The following is a 13,199-nucleotide window of genomic DNA, read 5'->3' as shown; positions in this document are numbered from 1 at the left end:
AGCAGTGCCTCTGTTAGTGCTCCTCAGAGGAGGTGATTCTAGGAATACCTAGAATCACCTACTAGGAACACCTAGGAGGATGGTGAAATACAGTTTACCATCTTGCTATTTTCAGCCTCTTTTCCTAGAGAATTCAAGAAGCAGCTAAAGCTGTCTCACCTCGCCTTTGATCAAATCCCGATGTCGTTGGCAATATACTTTTTTATCATCCAGAAACACACAGTTCTTGGCTCGGGAACACATGAAATGATAGTTGCTGGTGCAGGATGTGAGGCAGCAACCCACAGTGGCTCCTGGCTTTTGGCAGAATTCACATCTCTAACAACCCAGAAAGAACAGAGTCCAAGTCAGACTTTCAGAAGTTTTAGCCATTTTCCATCTCCCCTAGAGAGTCACCCCATTCCGGCTTTCCCACAATTCATTTCGCTATTGCTAATCTGCTGAATTACAGAGAAGTGATATGAGCCATAAAACCTCCTCTACAAATCCTTTCTTTCCTATGGCCCATGCGGCCTATGATTATTAAATTTAAATATTACAATTTGATTTAGAACTTGAATCAAAACAGTTTTTTCTAGGATGCACAATTGATTTAGAGAAGATGAAACTTTTAAGATCGATGTTAAAAACATCATCTTGGTAGAAAGCTGTTATATCCGAAAGAACTCAGTTCTGGTAAGATTATACTAGTCAGAGACGTAACAGTTCTTAATCACTAGGCCTAACTGATGAATTTATGTGATTCAAAGATTTCCTTCAACTAGGCTGTATGTTACTACCTCATTCTGTCACAGTCACAGTCTGGGCTCCTCTCCAGGGAAGACTTTTTATTTGTGCTCTCCGCACATTTTACTTATGTTTCTTACGCATGTGCTATTTTTTGTTTCTTCCTGATAATCCTTCATTTTCTCCCCCCATCAAAATATAGCTTTAAAAATTTTACTCCTCCACAGCCTTTTCTGATTACTCTAAGCTGCTACCAATCACCTTCCACATCTTCGTGTGTGTATTTTGTGGGTTCATCCTATGGAGCCTCAGAGCGCTGATTCAACTGGAACCTCTGAGGTCATTTTGTCTAAATCACTTAATAAATTAATACCTTTCTTGGGCATCTGAATTATCTCCCCAACTGGATAAGACTTCGTTTTCTATTTCTTTTGTACCCATCCTCCAAGGGTCAGACTAGCAATCTGCCTACAGGGTACACCAATATTTGCCGCTGGCTAACCATTCTGAAGGAGCTATGAGAAACACCAGCGAGGCAGCGTTTAGCCCCAGAAAGAACATCTGGAAACTGAGAGGGAGTCTCTTCCATAACATTCACCCACAGGTTCTTACCAGCTGCTTGCCCCTGATCACAGCCATATGCACATTCTTCAGTGATCCATCATCATCTTCAAACACTTCTGCTGACCACAAAGCGCAATTTACATGTGTCCATTCGTTTTGGCCAATGTACAGCAAACGGCCAGCATCCTATGAAACAAGAGATTTCCTTTTTTCTTTGAAGAATATAATGTCAAATAGGGTTTTCCTTGGTATTAGCTTTACCTCATTCAGGATAACCTCAGTAAATCAAGCCTAATTCTTTAACTTAGGGGTGCACACAAAAATCACAATTCAAAGTTTCTTTGTTTTCACTTCTCACCTTTTTCCATTACCTTTTCCACAGGCTGGAAATATTTTATAATCATAAAGGATTAAAGAACAAGCAATATGTGTTACGTTTACAGAAGTGCCCACTGACTTCTTTAATACCATATTTCAAAGCCAGTTCTCTCAGCTTGCCTTAAAAACCTTTTTTTAAAAAAACTGTATGCTTACTATGTGCCAGGACCCAAATAAGGCTTTACATACATTATTTCCTTTAATCCTCATAACCATTCTGAGGCAAGATTATTATTATCCTCACTTTAAAAATGAAACTGAGGGTCAGAGAGGTTAAACTCTTTGCCAAGGTCAACAAGTAGGCGGCAAAGCACAGCAATGAATCCAGGCAAACCACCAGACCCGGGGACCTTAACCACACTGCTAACGACTACATGAAACACAAGCTATTTAATGCGCAACTTCTGTTTTATTCACTTTCATAGAATCTTTTTTTGAGGAACTGCCAATAGAAATTACAAGATATCAGCACGTTAATTTAAGGCAACTCATCTTTTAAATCAATTAAATCAGTTATAGAAAAATAACCCCCAAATGCCACAAACTAAGTGACAAATATTCACTGAATAAACGGCACTGGTCACCAAGTTTAGACACAAAGAGGTCACTATTGGCTAGTCTACTAAGCAGGACCCAGTGCACCAAGGTACTTACATTAGCACTGTCGTCACCGTACGTCAAACACAATGCACACTGTCTATTATCTTCTATGCCTGGGGGTGGGTTCAGTTCTGGACTGTCTTCTCGACTCCTATCAGTACCTTGGAACCCAGAAGACATACAGTTAAAATTGGCAATACTATGTCTGACATCCAGGAAAAAAGAAAACAATTCAGCTTAAATAGCCTAGAGCCTATGAAATCAACACTTTCAAAAAGTGTTCCAAGTTATGCTACCTTACTATCCATTACATTACTTGTATCAATTCTCTGTTAACATTCCAAGTGAAGCAAAAATAATGATTTTATTACATTTAAGGATCACCAGGAAATTTTTCCAATACGGAAGTACATTAAATTTAGAGTCACAAAGTCAATCATTTGCACCCAGAGAGAAATGGATAACAAGTCTTCATTTGGTGTCTTACTCAAAATTGGTGGTGTAGGAGGATGCAGAGGAGTTGGTGAGTCTGGCTCTCCAGGCCCTTTAGGTTTGGGAGCTGGAATGATTTTCTTCATTAAAGGAGGCTGCTCAGTGTGGCTGTTTTCCTCTCGCTCCTGCCACTGAGCATAATTATGGTCAAGTGAAGGTGGAAGCACTGCGTTTGGTAACATCCCACTGCTGGAAATAATTGATTCAACAAGTATTTATTGAACTCCTACAAGATACCCAGAACTGTACAAAACAGTCAAATTCTTGATATCATCAGGTCTCAGGCCTGGGCACAAGCCTTTCACAGACTGTAAGAACAAGTCACAGAATTCGAAAACTGCCTACACAGGACTTTATTATTTTTAAAAATATAATCCCGATGTATTGTGACTCTTGGTCAAACATCTAGAAACAAATGATAACCTTATCAATGTGTCAAAAGGATTTACTGGAATAAAAATTTAAGGTTAAACATGGAGAATCAAGAACTGTTGAGAACTACTGAGCCTGTGCGTCTGGAGCCTGTGCTCCACAACGAGGCCGCCATAGTGAGAGGCCCGCTCACCGCGATTAAGAGTGGCCCCCACTTGCCGCAACTAGAGAAAGCCCTCGCACAGAAACGAAGACGCAACACAGCAAAAGTAAATTAATTAATTAATAAACTCCTAAATAAGATAGAACCCAGTTATAACTGGGCTATATATATAGTACATGTATTGTACATATGCCACAAGTTCCCTAAAACAACAAATACATAAATAAAGAAAAAAAGGGCAGCAGACTGCAATAAACATTAAGTGTTGTCTCTAAACCAGCAATAAAAAGGCATTTCAGGGCTTCCCTGGTGGCGCGGTGGTTTAGAATCCGTCTGCCAATGCAGGGGACACGGGTTCGATCCCTGGCCCAGGAAGATTCCACATGCTGCAGAGCAACTAAGCCCATGCACCGCAACTACTGAGCCTGCGCTCTAGAGCCCAAGTGCCACAACTACTGAAGCCTGCGCGCCTAGAGCCCGCGCTCTGCAGCAAGAGAAGCCATGACAATGAGAAGCCCGCACACCACAATGAAGAGTAGCCCCCGCTCGCGCAACTAGTTGCTCATGCAACTAGAGAAAGCCCACACACAGCAACGAAGACCCAACACAGCCAAAAAACAAACAAATAAATAAATTAATTAATTTTTTTAAAAAAGGCATTTCAAATGATTAATCTTTAATATTAAAACCTAGTCTAAAAAAACCCCTCAATCTAAAAATATAAGAACGCTCAGATTTCTAGCTGATGAAGCGAAAAAAAGTAATACTGAATTTACTCACTTGCTTGATACTTTATTTGGCTCCCAAAACCTGGACTTTTTGACACTGAACCATGGAAAAACACGTTCCATTTGCTAACAGAAAAACAAACAAAATGTAAGCATGTGACCATTCATTTGGAAAGCACATAAAAACCAACAACTTCACACCAGCTTCTCTGTCAATATGAGGATGATTCAGGCCACCAAAGGAAAGATCCATCCACTCTGGAACCTCACTAATCTCCTCCCAAAGAATCAGAGGAACGAATTAAACGAAAAATGATTTATACACATGACAAAGCAAAACATAGATGAGAACAAGTCTGTTCTGTTCATGTGGTAACAACCCACGGATTAAGCATCAAAGACATGAAGTATTAATATCATTCACCCGAATAAAGAAGGACTTGACCATGCTGTTGGCTTTTTTAATCTCTGGCTGCCCTCCATCTGAGTTAATGGCTGCTTGAATGATCTTCACGATATCATCACTGAACTCCAACTGTATACAAAAACAAAGCATTAATTATTCATAGAACAGTGTGCTCTCAAAACCACTTCCTCTTCCCTCCTAAATCATCCAGCACAGAGAACCAATAGAAAACGGACACCCCATTTTAATACAGTGCAATTTCTCTTCAGTGGAGGCCTTTGGGATTCAGTTCATAATTAACTTGTGGCAGTCAAGACATGCCAGGCTAATAAGGTAAGAATGCAGATAAATTAGCTGTATCCTGGTAAGTTACCAAACAGGGCCACGATTTTTTACTTAGACTAAAATGAATAAACAACTGAATAGCAAACACGGACCATGAGATAACAGATGATCATTTCCTACATTTCCTTAAAATCATAAAATTAAAAGGCATCTATCTAGAAATGAACATCCATTATAAAAAGACATACTATTCAGATGCGATCTCAAAAGGGGCAAACCAATTAATTGCACATTAGTAATTTTCCATAAACAGTATTAATATAAAAATAATTTTAATATAAAGATAATTTTTGAAGAACTCAGGTGAAAGCCAAATAAAAAGACACTACCTTCCCTATCATAACCCATCTTCCAAAACACAGAACTAAAATGACTCACATATTTTTAGGTATTTAAAACCACATGACATTTCTAAATACAATACAACCATCCTTTAATGCTAACACCCAGCCTCATCCCCCAAAAGACCCAAGGAAGCTAAACTGGAGCTGGAAATTTGGGTAGTTTGCTGTATAGACATACCACAGATGTGTAGTTCCCTTGGTCCATTTTCCTCTTGACTCCTTCCAGATCTAAAGGCTGCTGATCTTCCTGTTTGCTGACCTCAGTAAGCACTGGTGGATCAGGCCCTTCTGGGGAGCTGCGGGAAGGTATACTCTCCTCTGTCTCAGGATTTAAGTCCGGAGGTTTGGCAGCCTGTCGTCAGGAAAGATATGTTTCTTTTATCTAACACTGAAAATGAGGCACCTATGTAGATTCTACTAAAATGAATAAAGATGGTACTGAATGATGTGTATTATAAAACCTAAAGAACTTGAAAATAATCAGAGATTTCTCAAATACTAAAAAAGGAAAGTTAAAACGAGCTGGCTATCTAATAGCTTGGCTAGGATCACTGAGGAGCTTTGCTTGATAACTCCCAACCTAGTATGAAGAAACAGAAACTGTCCAATTCCTTTTGAGTAAGATACAGATACAGCTAATTTTCCTATTCAAAAAACAGACTCTGTTAAAAGATAAAGCAGCAGCCTAGCTCTGAGTTAAAGCTATCCATGTGGTTCTTCCAACATTATACCTGTGTTCCCAATGACTACTTTATGTATATAGTTCATGACTTAAATGGACAAGAAGCAGAGATTTTCAATTTGTGTCCTGAGGAGCCCTGGAACTTTCCTGGAGCCGAAGGGTCTCTGGCCCCACTACCACCCTCGCAGATCAGGCCACCATCCTGCTCCCTCTTGCCTCGAGCACCACCACTGCCTCCTAACCACGGCTCCTGCCTGTAGGCTCAGTCCTCTCCAATCCTTCCTCTCACTCCACTCAGAATCATTTTTTTGTTTTCTTATTTTTTTCTAAGAAGCAACTCTGATCAGGTTACTCTTCTGGGTAAAGTCCTTCATTGGGCTCCCCATGGCCTTCAGAATACAAAGTCCAAATTTCATATTACAACAGCAAGACCTTTGAAAGAGATATGGCCCCTTCCTTCTTCTTACCCCAGAGAAGGGTTTTACTCTTGGTGCTAAAAATTTTCTTAATAGCCTAAGGCCAAAACAAGGAACTCTACAAAACTAAATAAAGAGTGAGGCAAAAGAAAATAAACTGAAAAGCACACACACACAAAAACGCACACATCCCATGATTAGGCACAAACCACCACTCGGAATACAAAATGAGACATGGGCCTACCTGTCGGTAGCGTAGCAAGTGGCTGGTGGTCCGAGAGTTCAACAAGGCTGTCAGTACTTGCTTCAGAGAGATCTGGAGCTCTTTTTCAAGGGCCAGTCGCCACTCCGCAGGGTGCCGCTCAGTACAGTTCACACAAGTGTAGGCCACACTTTCCGGAAGATTAGACAGAATCTCATACATCTCATCTGGGAAAACAAAAACCTACAATGATGAAGTGCTCTGAAGAGTGGGAGACAGGGAAAAGAGAAAGCTATTCCACTGAACTTAATATCAAGCTGCATGTTAGAACAGTATTAAGACTCTCACACCCCTGAAGAACTCATATGTATTGATCTCGGAAGGGACGTTATTAACACTAACTCAGGATTTAGTCACTGGAGAATCAATAGGTTATGGTATCCACAAAGGACAGCGAATAAATATCTTAAAGAATGTGTTCAAGATAAATGAGCACAAATTTAACACAATGTTCTTATTTTAGAGACTAAAAAATAAATTTAAAAAGACTTCAAGTAACAACACTACCATAATTTTATGTTTATAGTACTTTGGGGGCTGTAAATGCAGCTGTACCAAGAAAGAAGGAAACTGTAATAAAAAGACTCCAACCTTCTGTACCTGAAAGATTCTCACATTTGGAATGGACCCATCGATCACATTTCCCACACTGCATCATCTTACTCTCGTAGTCATCATCATCATAACACTTATCACAGAGAGGGCAGAAGTTTCCTGAAAGCAAAGCAAAGTTTTCAGCAGAGCTTTGGTTCACATAACCAACGCCTCTAAAGCCCTTGACCCACATATGCCAATGTGATGTAAAATGCCAGCCACCATATTCTGCTTCTGAAACTACTTACAAATGCCAGCATGCACCTACCACGGAATGTTTACACATCTGTAAAGTGTTAAGATTATTCTGAGCTCTCAGGACATGCCACTAGTTCTCTTCTGTAGACCCATTTTTAAAGGTCATAAGGTAGATTTTATAGATAACGTAACAGAATGGAAGAGAGAACTTTCTCTCTTAAACATTCCAAAGAAATGTTTAAATTTTTAAAAAAGAGGAGAGGGTAATGGGAGTAAAAACACAGTTAATTTACACTTTTCCCTTATTCCTAGTGCTTTTACATTAGAGCTTAGAGCAGTGCTTCCTAAAATTCGGAAAAATAGACACCCTTCATCAATTTGTTTTATCCACGTATCACCTCTTATTATTTTTTACTTAGTAGACTTAACATTGATTTGCTTATTTTAAATAACTTCAATAGTGAACTTTATATCGTTATCATCCTAAGTCAGTTTAATGTATTGGCTATAATTTTTTTCTAGCACAACTATTAAGATCAAATCTTTGACTCAGTACCACCTAAAGTCATTTCTGAAACAATCAAATGGATATATACCTCACTTTGGGAAATACTGGTTTAGAGCATTTCTTTGTGGTGAGTTACTATAAAAAGTCTCCTTGATTCATCCCCCCAAAGATAACAAAACCTTCCTAGTTGCTCTAAGCCTCTGTGTAAGGAAAAGAGCAAGACCAGAAACTTAGGAAATTTGTCTAAATGGCATCCTGGACAAGAATGGTAAGACCTTTTCATTCCACTGCAGTGTCCAGTTCACCTCCCAAACACTAAGTACAACCTCTAAAAGTTGACAAAACTGGCTTTTCTGAGGTACCTTTAGCAAAGAGTTTGGCACAATCATGGCAGAGTGAGAAATCGTGAGACCACTGTGCATCCCACCCTTTGCCGGGAGTCGTGGATCCACAGCTCTTGCAGCGAACACACTTGGTACAGATCTGGAAGACATGAAAGAAATTCAGTAGGAACTTCTTATTTTTAATATCTCTTCTTATTTAAGAAGGTCTCAAATGCAATCCATTTCTAGAGTTGACTTCTCTACTGGGACGGCTTTTCTTCCTCAAGCAGGATAGCCCTCTTACAGTTTGTGCACGCCTGACAGTCCCATGACAATTCTCTCTGAAACTGCCCATTGTGTGAGAAACTCACCCAAACTTTCTTTTTCTTTGTGGGTTTGGTGGGGTAATTTGGTCCCAGGCACTCAGGGTGATAGCTGTTTCGGCACTTATTACACTCCAGCAGCTGCTGTAAGAAAATAAGAAGGCAAAAAGGTGGGCATCACCTCACCTTCACTGGACACCTGTCACTTAGTACCCCATTTCATACTTATCTTCAAGTAAATACAGCACATCACTGTGACGGCTTAAATTTCCTCATAAATTATTTACTCTCAAGGCATAGGGATTTATGTCCTGCCAAAGGCACTCAGTGGTGAACATTCTGATAAAGGAGATTTGATTTATTTTGAGGATCTTATCCAATGCCACGTTTTCTGCTATACTCCCAAAATTAAATTAAAACACAACAATAGGCAATCGATTACACCCAGTTAAACAGTAAAAACAGGCTAAGCCAACAGAGGAAATACGTGCGTACGAAATCCTAGATTAAAAGGCAGAAATGGAGATACAGAGTAATACTGTAAGTGGCCCCATTACTCAGCGTCGTACCTTGGTGGCCTGGTGCTGCCTTCCACAAACATGACAGAACTTGCAGCGCCGACAACACCAGTTTTCCAGCTGGTCCTCCAGAGGGCGCTCGTGCTCCTCCAAACAAAACTTGTGGAAGGGCTCACAACAGACTTGGCAATACACAAACTAGGGTAAGAAGGGAACACAGAGGCGGTCAGATAGCACGTAGAAATATCAACCAAATCCTACCTGCTTACTTTGAGCTTTAGGAGTAGTGGTGTACATACTGTATTCAACATGTTCACTAAGCAATGACTATGTTAAAAAAGGAGAATACTGGGGAGTTTCAGGGGACTAAAGTAGTAATAATAGTAGAATTATAAAATAACTAAATAGATACAATCTAAGATTTCATAGAATGTGCTTAAGTGCCATAAAAGAGGTATCAACAAAGAGCTAAGGCAATGTAAAAGAGTGGGGTAACGGGAAATAGGGATGGTTTTAAAGGCTCTCTATAATCTACTAAATGACTGTAAGCTCTGGTTTGTCCTTCCCATCTCTAATTTTAGAAATAAGTTATTTTCATACTGATAAAGAGATTTTCAGAAATTCAAATGAGTGTGACTCATAATTTTCTTCTGCCATAAAAAAATCAGTGGGACAACTGGTCAAAACTAAAGTCTACTTAAATAATTGTAATATATCAACGTTAATTTCCTGATTTTGTTAATTATATTGTGGTTATATAAGAGGATGTCCTTGGTTTTAGGAAATACACAGTGTAAAATTTAGAGGTAAAAAGGCATATGTCTGCAACTTGCTCTCAAATTTTAAGAAAAAAAAGTCTACATATAAAATGTGTGTACATATTTTATTTCTTATTTTGTACGATACATATACAAAGAGAAAAGGATAAAGCAAATTAAAAATATTAACGCTAAAGCAATTTTACTCCAATAAAAGAAAATATTGGGCTTCCCTGGTGGCGCAGTGGTTGAGAGTCCGCCTGCCGATGCAGGGGACACGGGTTCATGTCCCGGTCTGGGAAGATCCTACATGCCGCGGAGCGGCTAGGCCCGTGAGTCACGGCCGCTGAGCCTGTGCGTCCGGAGCCTGTGCTCCACAACGGGAGAGGCCACAACAGTGAGAGGCCCGCGTACCGCCAAAAAAAAAAAAATTAATGCTTGGGGAATCCAGGTAAAGGGTGTATGGGAATTCTTTGTACCACTCTTGTAGCTTTTCTGTAAATCTGAAATCATGTCAACATAAAAAGTTTTAAAAAATTTGAATGGAGGGAAAATTCATCAAGCACTGGTTATGCTTTAGGAGTGCAATGTAGGCAGTGGGCTATTCATTTTCTAATTTCAGTTTTTAGGAATCCTGTGGGATTGCTGTCACAGCTACACAATTTAAATTACAGCAATTATACTCTGGAAAAAAAAAAACAAACCTGTTTTAACACAGAAGTTGAAGTACTGGTGTTACGAAAATAAGTTATTCCTGTGGGTAACATGTATATGGATGTAACGAAAGTTAAGATTATGTAGGAAAAGAGGTACAGCTAGACCTCTAGCACTTATATAGACTGAACAGTCTCAGTTTCAATGCTATCTAAAGCAACTCCAGCACTTAGAACAATATATTGTTCGTAACAGGAACTAAGAAAATATTTCCTTAACGAATACCAGGCAAAAATTTTGCTAATGTAATGTAATTTATTTTTTTAATGCCTTTATTTTATTTTATTAAATGTCTGAATCACTAAATTTTTTAAAAAAATACTGAACGTTTACAATGACAATTTTGCATTTCTCTGTATACTTTATCATATAATGATGTCATATATTTTCTAAATTTCTTAAATCTATATTTAAGATACAACCATATAATAAAAAACCCAAGGAAAACAAAACTTACACCTCCAAATTATTGTTTATCCCATTACTATTTAAGCTGCTAATTTTTGCCCATTAAAACTCCTTTTTTCTTCACATATTTAAAAATCCATATACTGGTATCATTTTCATTTAAAAAGTCACTCTTTAATATATAACTTTCAGCATACGGTTATTTGTGAATATAATTTTGCAGAAAAATTACTTTATGTCTGATAGTTTACTTTTGAAATTATTTAGAAAGCTTAAAGATGTAGAAGAAAAATAGCGTATCGGATTATATAATCTGCATACATAAAGGATTTGCATTGAACTAAATCACAGAGGCAGTTTTAGTGAACTCTTATTCAATATTGTCTGCACTTGCTAATGCGTAATTTAAAATAGCAAGTGGGCAGGACTGAATGTCTTAGTTAGTGAGTCTCAATGATTGCTCAACATCTGGATTACAACTTGGCTTTGGGTTTTCTTTATGACCTTAGAATACATATGTGACAAATAATAACCTAAGGAGGTATTTAGGAATTGAGAACTGTACGAATGACAAATTACTGCTTCCTAGTTAAAATTGTGCTACCTTTTTTTCCCCTTATGGTAAAGATGGCACATACTCACTGCAGGAAAACTCAAAAAGATAAAGAAAAAACAAAAGTCAACCACAATCCAACTACACTCTTAAGATTTTGGTGTAAATCCTTCAGAATTCTTTCTACATATATATTTCAAAAACATTTTTCCAAACCAAAATGGGATCATGCTTTTTACATACTATTTTGTGACCTGCTCTTTTAACTCAGTGATGTGTCATGGACATCTTTCCATGTCAATATGAATCTATATTATCATCTTTAGGACTTCATATGTGCCATTATACGCATGTCCTATAATTACTTTAACCGAAGTACCAGCCCCTTATTGATGACTTTTCGGGTTGTCTCCAATTTTTTATTATCATAAATACTGAAATAAACCCTTCTGTTTATTATATATATACAAATATTTATACATATAGAAGGGTTTATTATATACATACATGTATACAAACATACATACACATATAATTTATCTAATTATATCCTCAAGATAAATGCCTGGAGTGCAATTGCTGGGTTAGAGGGTATACCCATTTTAAAGATAAATACATACTTCCAAACAATCTTCTCAGAAAGACTGTAACTAATTTAGATTTCCAGAAACAGAAAGTCTCCATTTCCACTTGATCCTTTTTATCATGCTTTAATTTACAGTGTTTGGTAATCGGAAGGCTTCACGCTCCCCTCCCACCATGTATTTACTTCTCGTTTTGTGAATTATATACTCCTGCCCTTAGACTATTTTTTTTACTGAGTGTTTTCCTTTTTCTTATTAATTGCTAAGAGCTCTTTATAGACAAGGAAGTTTTGCTATTCAACATAAAACAACTATCAACAGCATATCTCTTTTTCTAGAAAAACATTATTTCTTCCATGTTTGGACATCTAGCAAAAAATCAGAACTCTACTAATGAGTGAATTTAAGAGATGAAACTATTAAACTTTTCACACTCAATAACTGCTACTCTGAAAAAAAAAAACCTGCTACTCTAATAAAAAGCAGACTCCTTCCTGAAATTTCTAAAAAACTTCAAAGCATTGCATTTGCAGGTTTCAACAGGATATAGTGCCTGCTATATACCAATAAAACAGAATAGAACGATTTCTTTCATCACAGCAAAATAATCTATCAGTATACTGTCTGGGTTACCAAGAAGCAGGATATCTTACCTCTACATGCCCACTACTGGCACAGAGAAAGCAAACCACCCTGGGTGTTATAGGAACAGAGGTCAAGATTCCTAAGCCTCCCATCTCCCACACATTTTCTGCTTCACAATCCTCCTGCGGAGAGAGAGGAAAAGATAATTTTGACAGTTTTACGACACAACGCTGCACTGAAAAAACGCTGCATTGAAAATAAGGACGAAAAGCATAAAATTAGAGTGACACCAGAATGTCGAGAATATTTCATCTCAATGAGTTCAAAATAACTGCCGCTTTAAAAATTTTAAATCTCAGACACAAACTCTTAAAAGGCTCACCTGTTAACTACAATGCAAAGATTTACTGGGATTGAATTTCCCTTAGAGTTTTGCTGATTCAAGCGATCATCATGGTTTGATAATACCTATGTGAAAGAAGCACTTCCTCAGATACTGTTCTCATCTAAAAGCACTTTACAGCTCAGGATGGGCAGGACTGGCTCCGTGCCTCTGTACTTCAGTCAGTTCACAGACTGACCTGGTAACACCGACCGGAGTTCTCACACACCTGAACCCATCTATTAATGGCAGCTCTTCATTCGTCCGCCCCGC

At 38.2% G+C, this 13,199-nt stretch overlaps 1 protein-coding gene across 7 annotated transcripts in view; it reads right to left on the bottom strand.

Moving 5' to 3' along the window:
• KMT2A (lysine methyltransferase 2A) overlaps nucleotides 1-13,199 on the bottom strand; it is a 76,346-nt gene that overhangs the window by 23,559 nt on the left and 39,588 nt on the right. For 3 of the 7 annotated variants that reach the window (XM_079929788.1, XM_079929792.1, XM_079929793.1), the window contains 13 exons: nucleotides 12,613-12,726; nucleotides 8,994-9,140; nucleotides 8,473-8,568; nucleotides 8,141-8,261; nucleotides 7,070-7,192; nucleotides 6,461-6,645; nucleotides 5,297-5,470; nucleotides 4,448-4,558; nucleotides 4,076-4,149; nucleotides 2,756-2,949; nucleotides 2,323-2,429; nucleotides 1,339-1,476; nucleotides 160-318 (listed from right to left, as the gene is read on the bottom strand). In XM_079929788.1, coding sequence (XP_079785914.1) covers nucleotides 160-318; nucleotides 1,339-1,476; nucleotides 2,323-2,429; nucleotides 2,756-2,949; nucleotides 4,076-4,149; nucleotides 4,448-4,558; nucleotides 5,297-5,470; nucleotides 6,461-6,645; nucleotides 7,070-7,192; nucleotides 8,141-8,261; nucleotides 8,473-8,568; nucleotides 8,994-9,140; nucleotides 12,613-12,726 — 1,743 coding nt within the window. The remainder of the gene's footprint in view (nucleotides 1-159; nucleotides 319-1,338; nucleotides 1,477-2,322; nucleotides 2,430-2,755; nucleotides 2,950-4,075; nucleotides 4,150-4,447; nucleotides 4,559-5,296; nucleotides 5,471-6,460; nucleotides 6,646-7,069; nucleotides 7,193-8,140; nucleotides 8,262-8,472; nucleotides 8,569-8,993; nucleotides 9,141-12,612; nucleotides 12,727-13,199) is intronic. The other 4 variants (XM_079929791.1, XM_079929794.1, XM_079929790.1 and 1 more) reach the window with 3 other exon arrangements.

The sequence above is a fragment of the Stenella coeruleoalba genome, assembly GCF_951394435.1.
Source record: "Stenella coeruleoalba genome assembly, chromosome: 8".
Lineage (NCBI taxonomy): Eukaryota > Metazoa > Chordata > Mammalia > Artiodactyla > Delphinidae > Stenella > Stenella coeruleoalba.
Note: the sequence above shows the minus strand (reverse complement) of the source record. Positions and strands in the feature narration are given on the sequence as shown.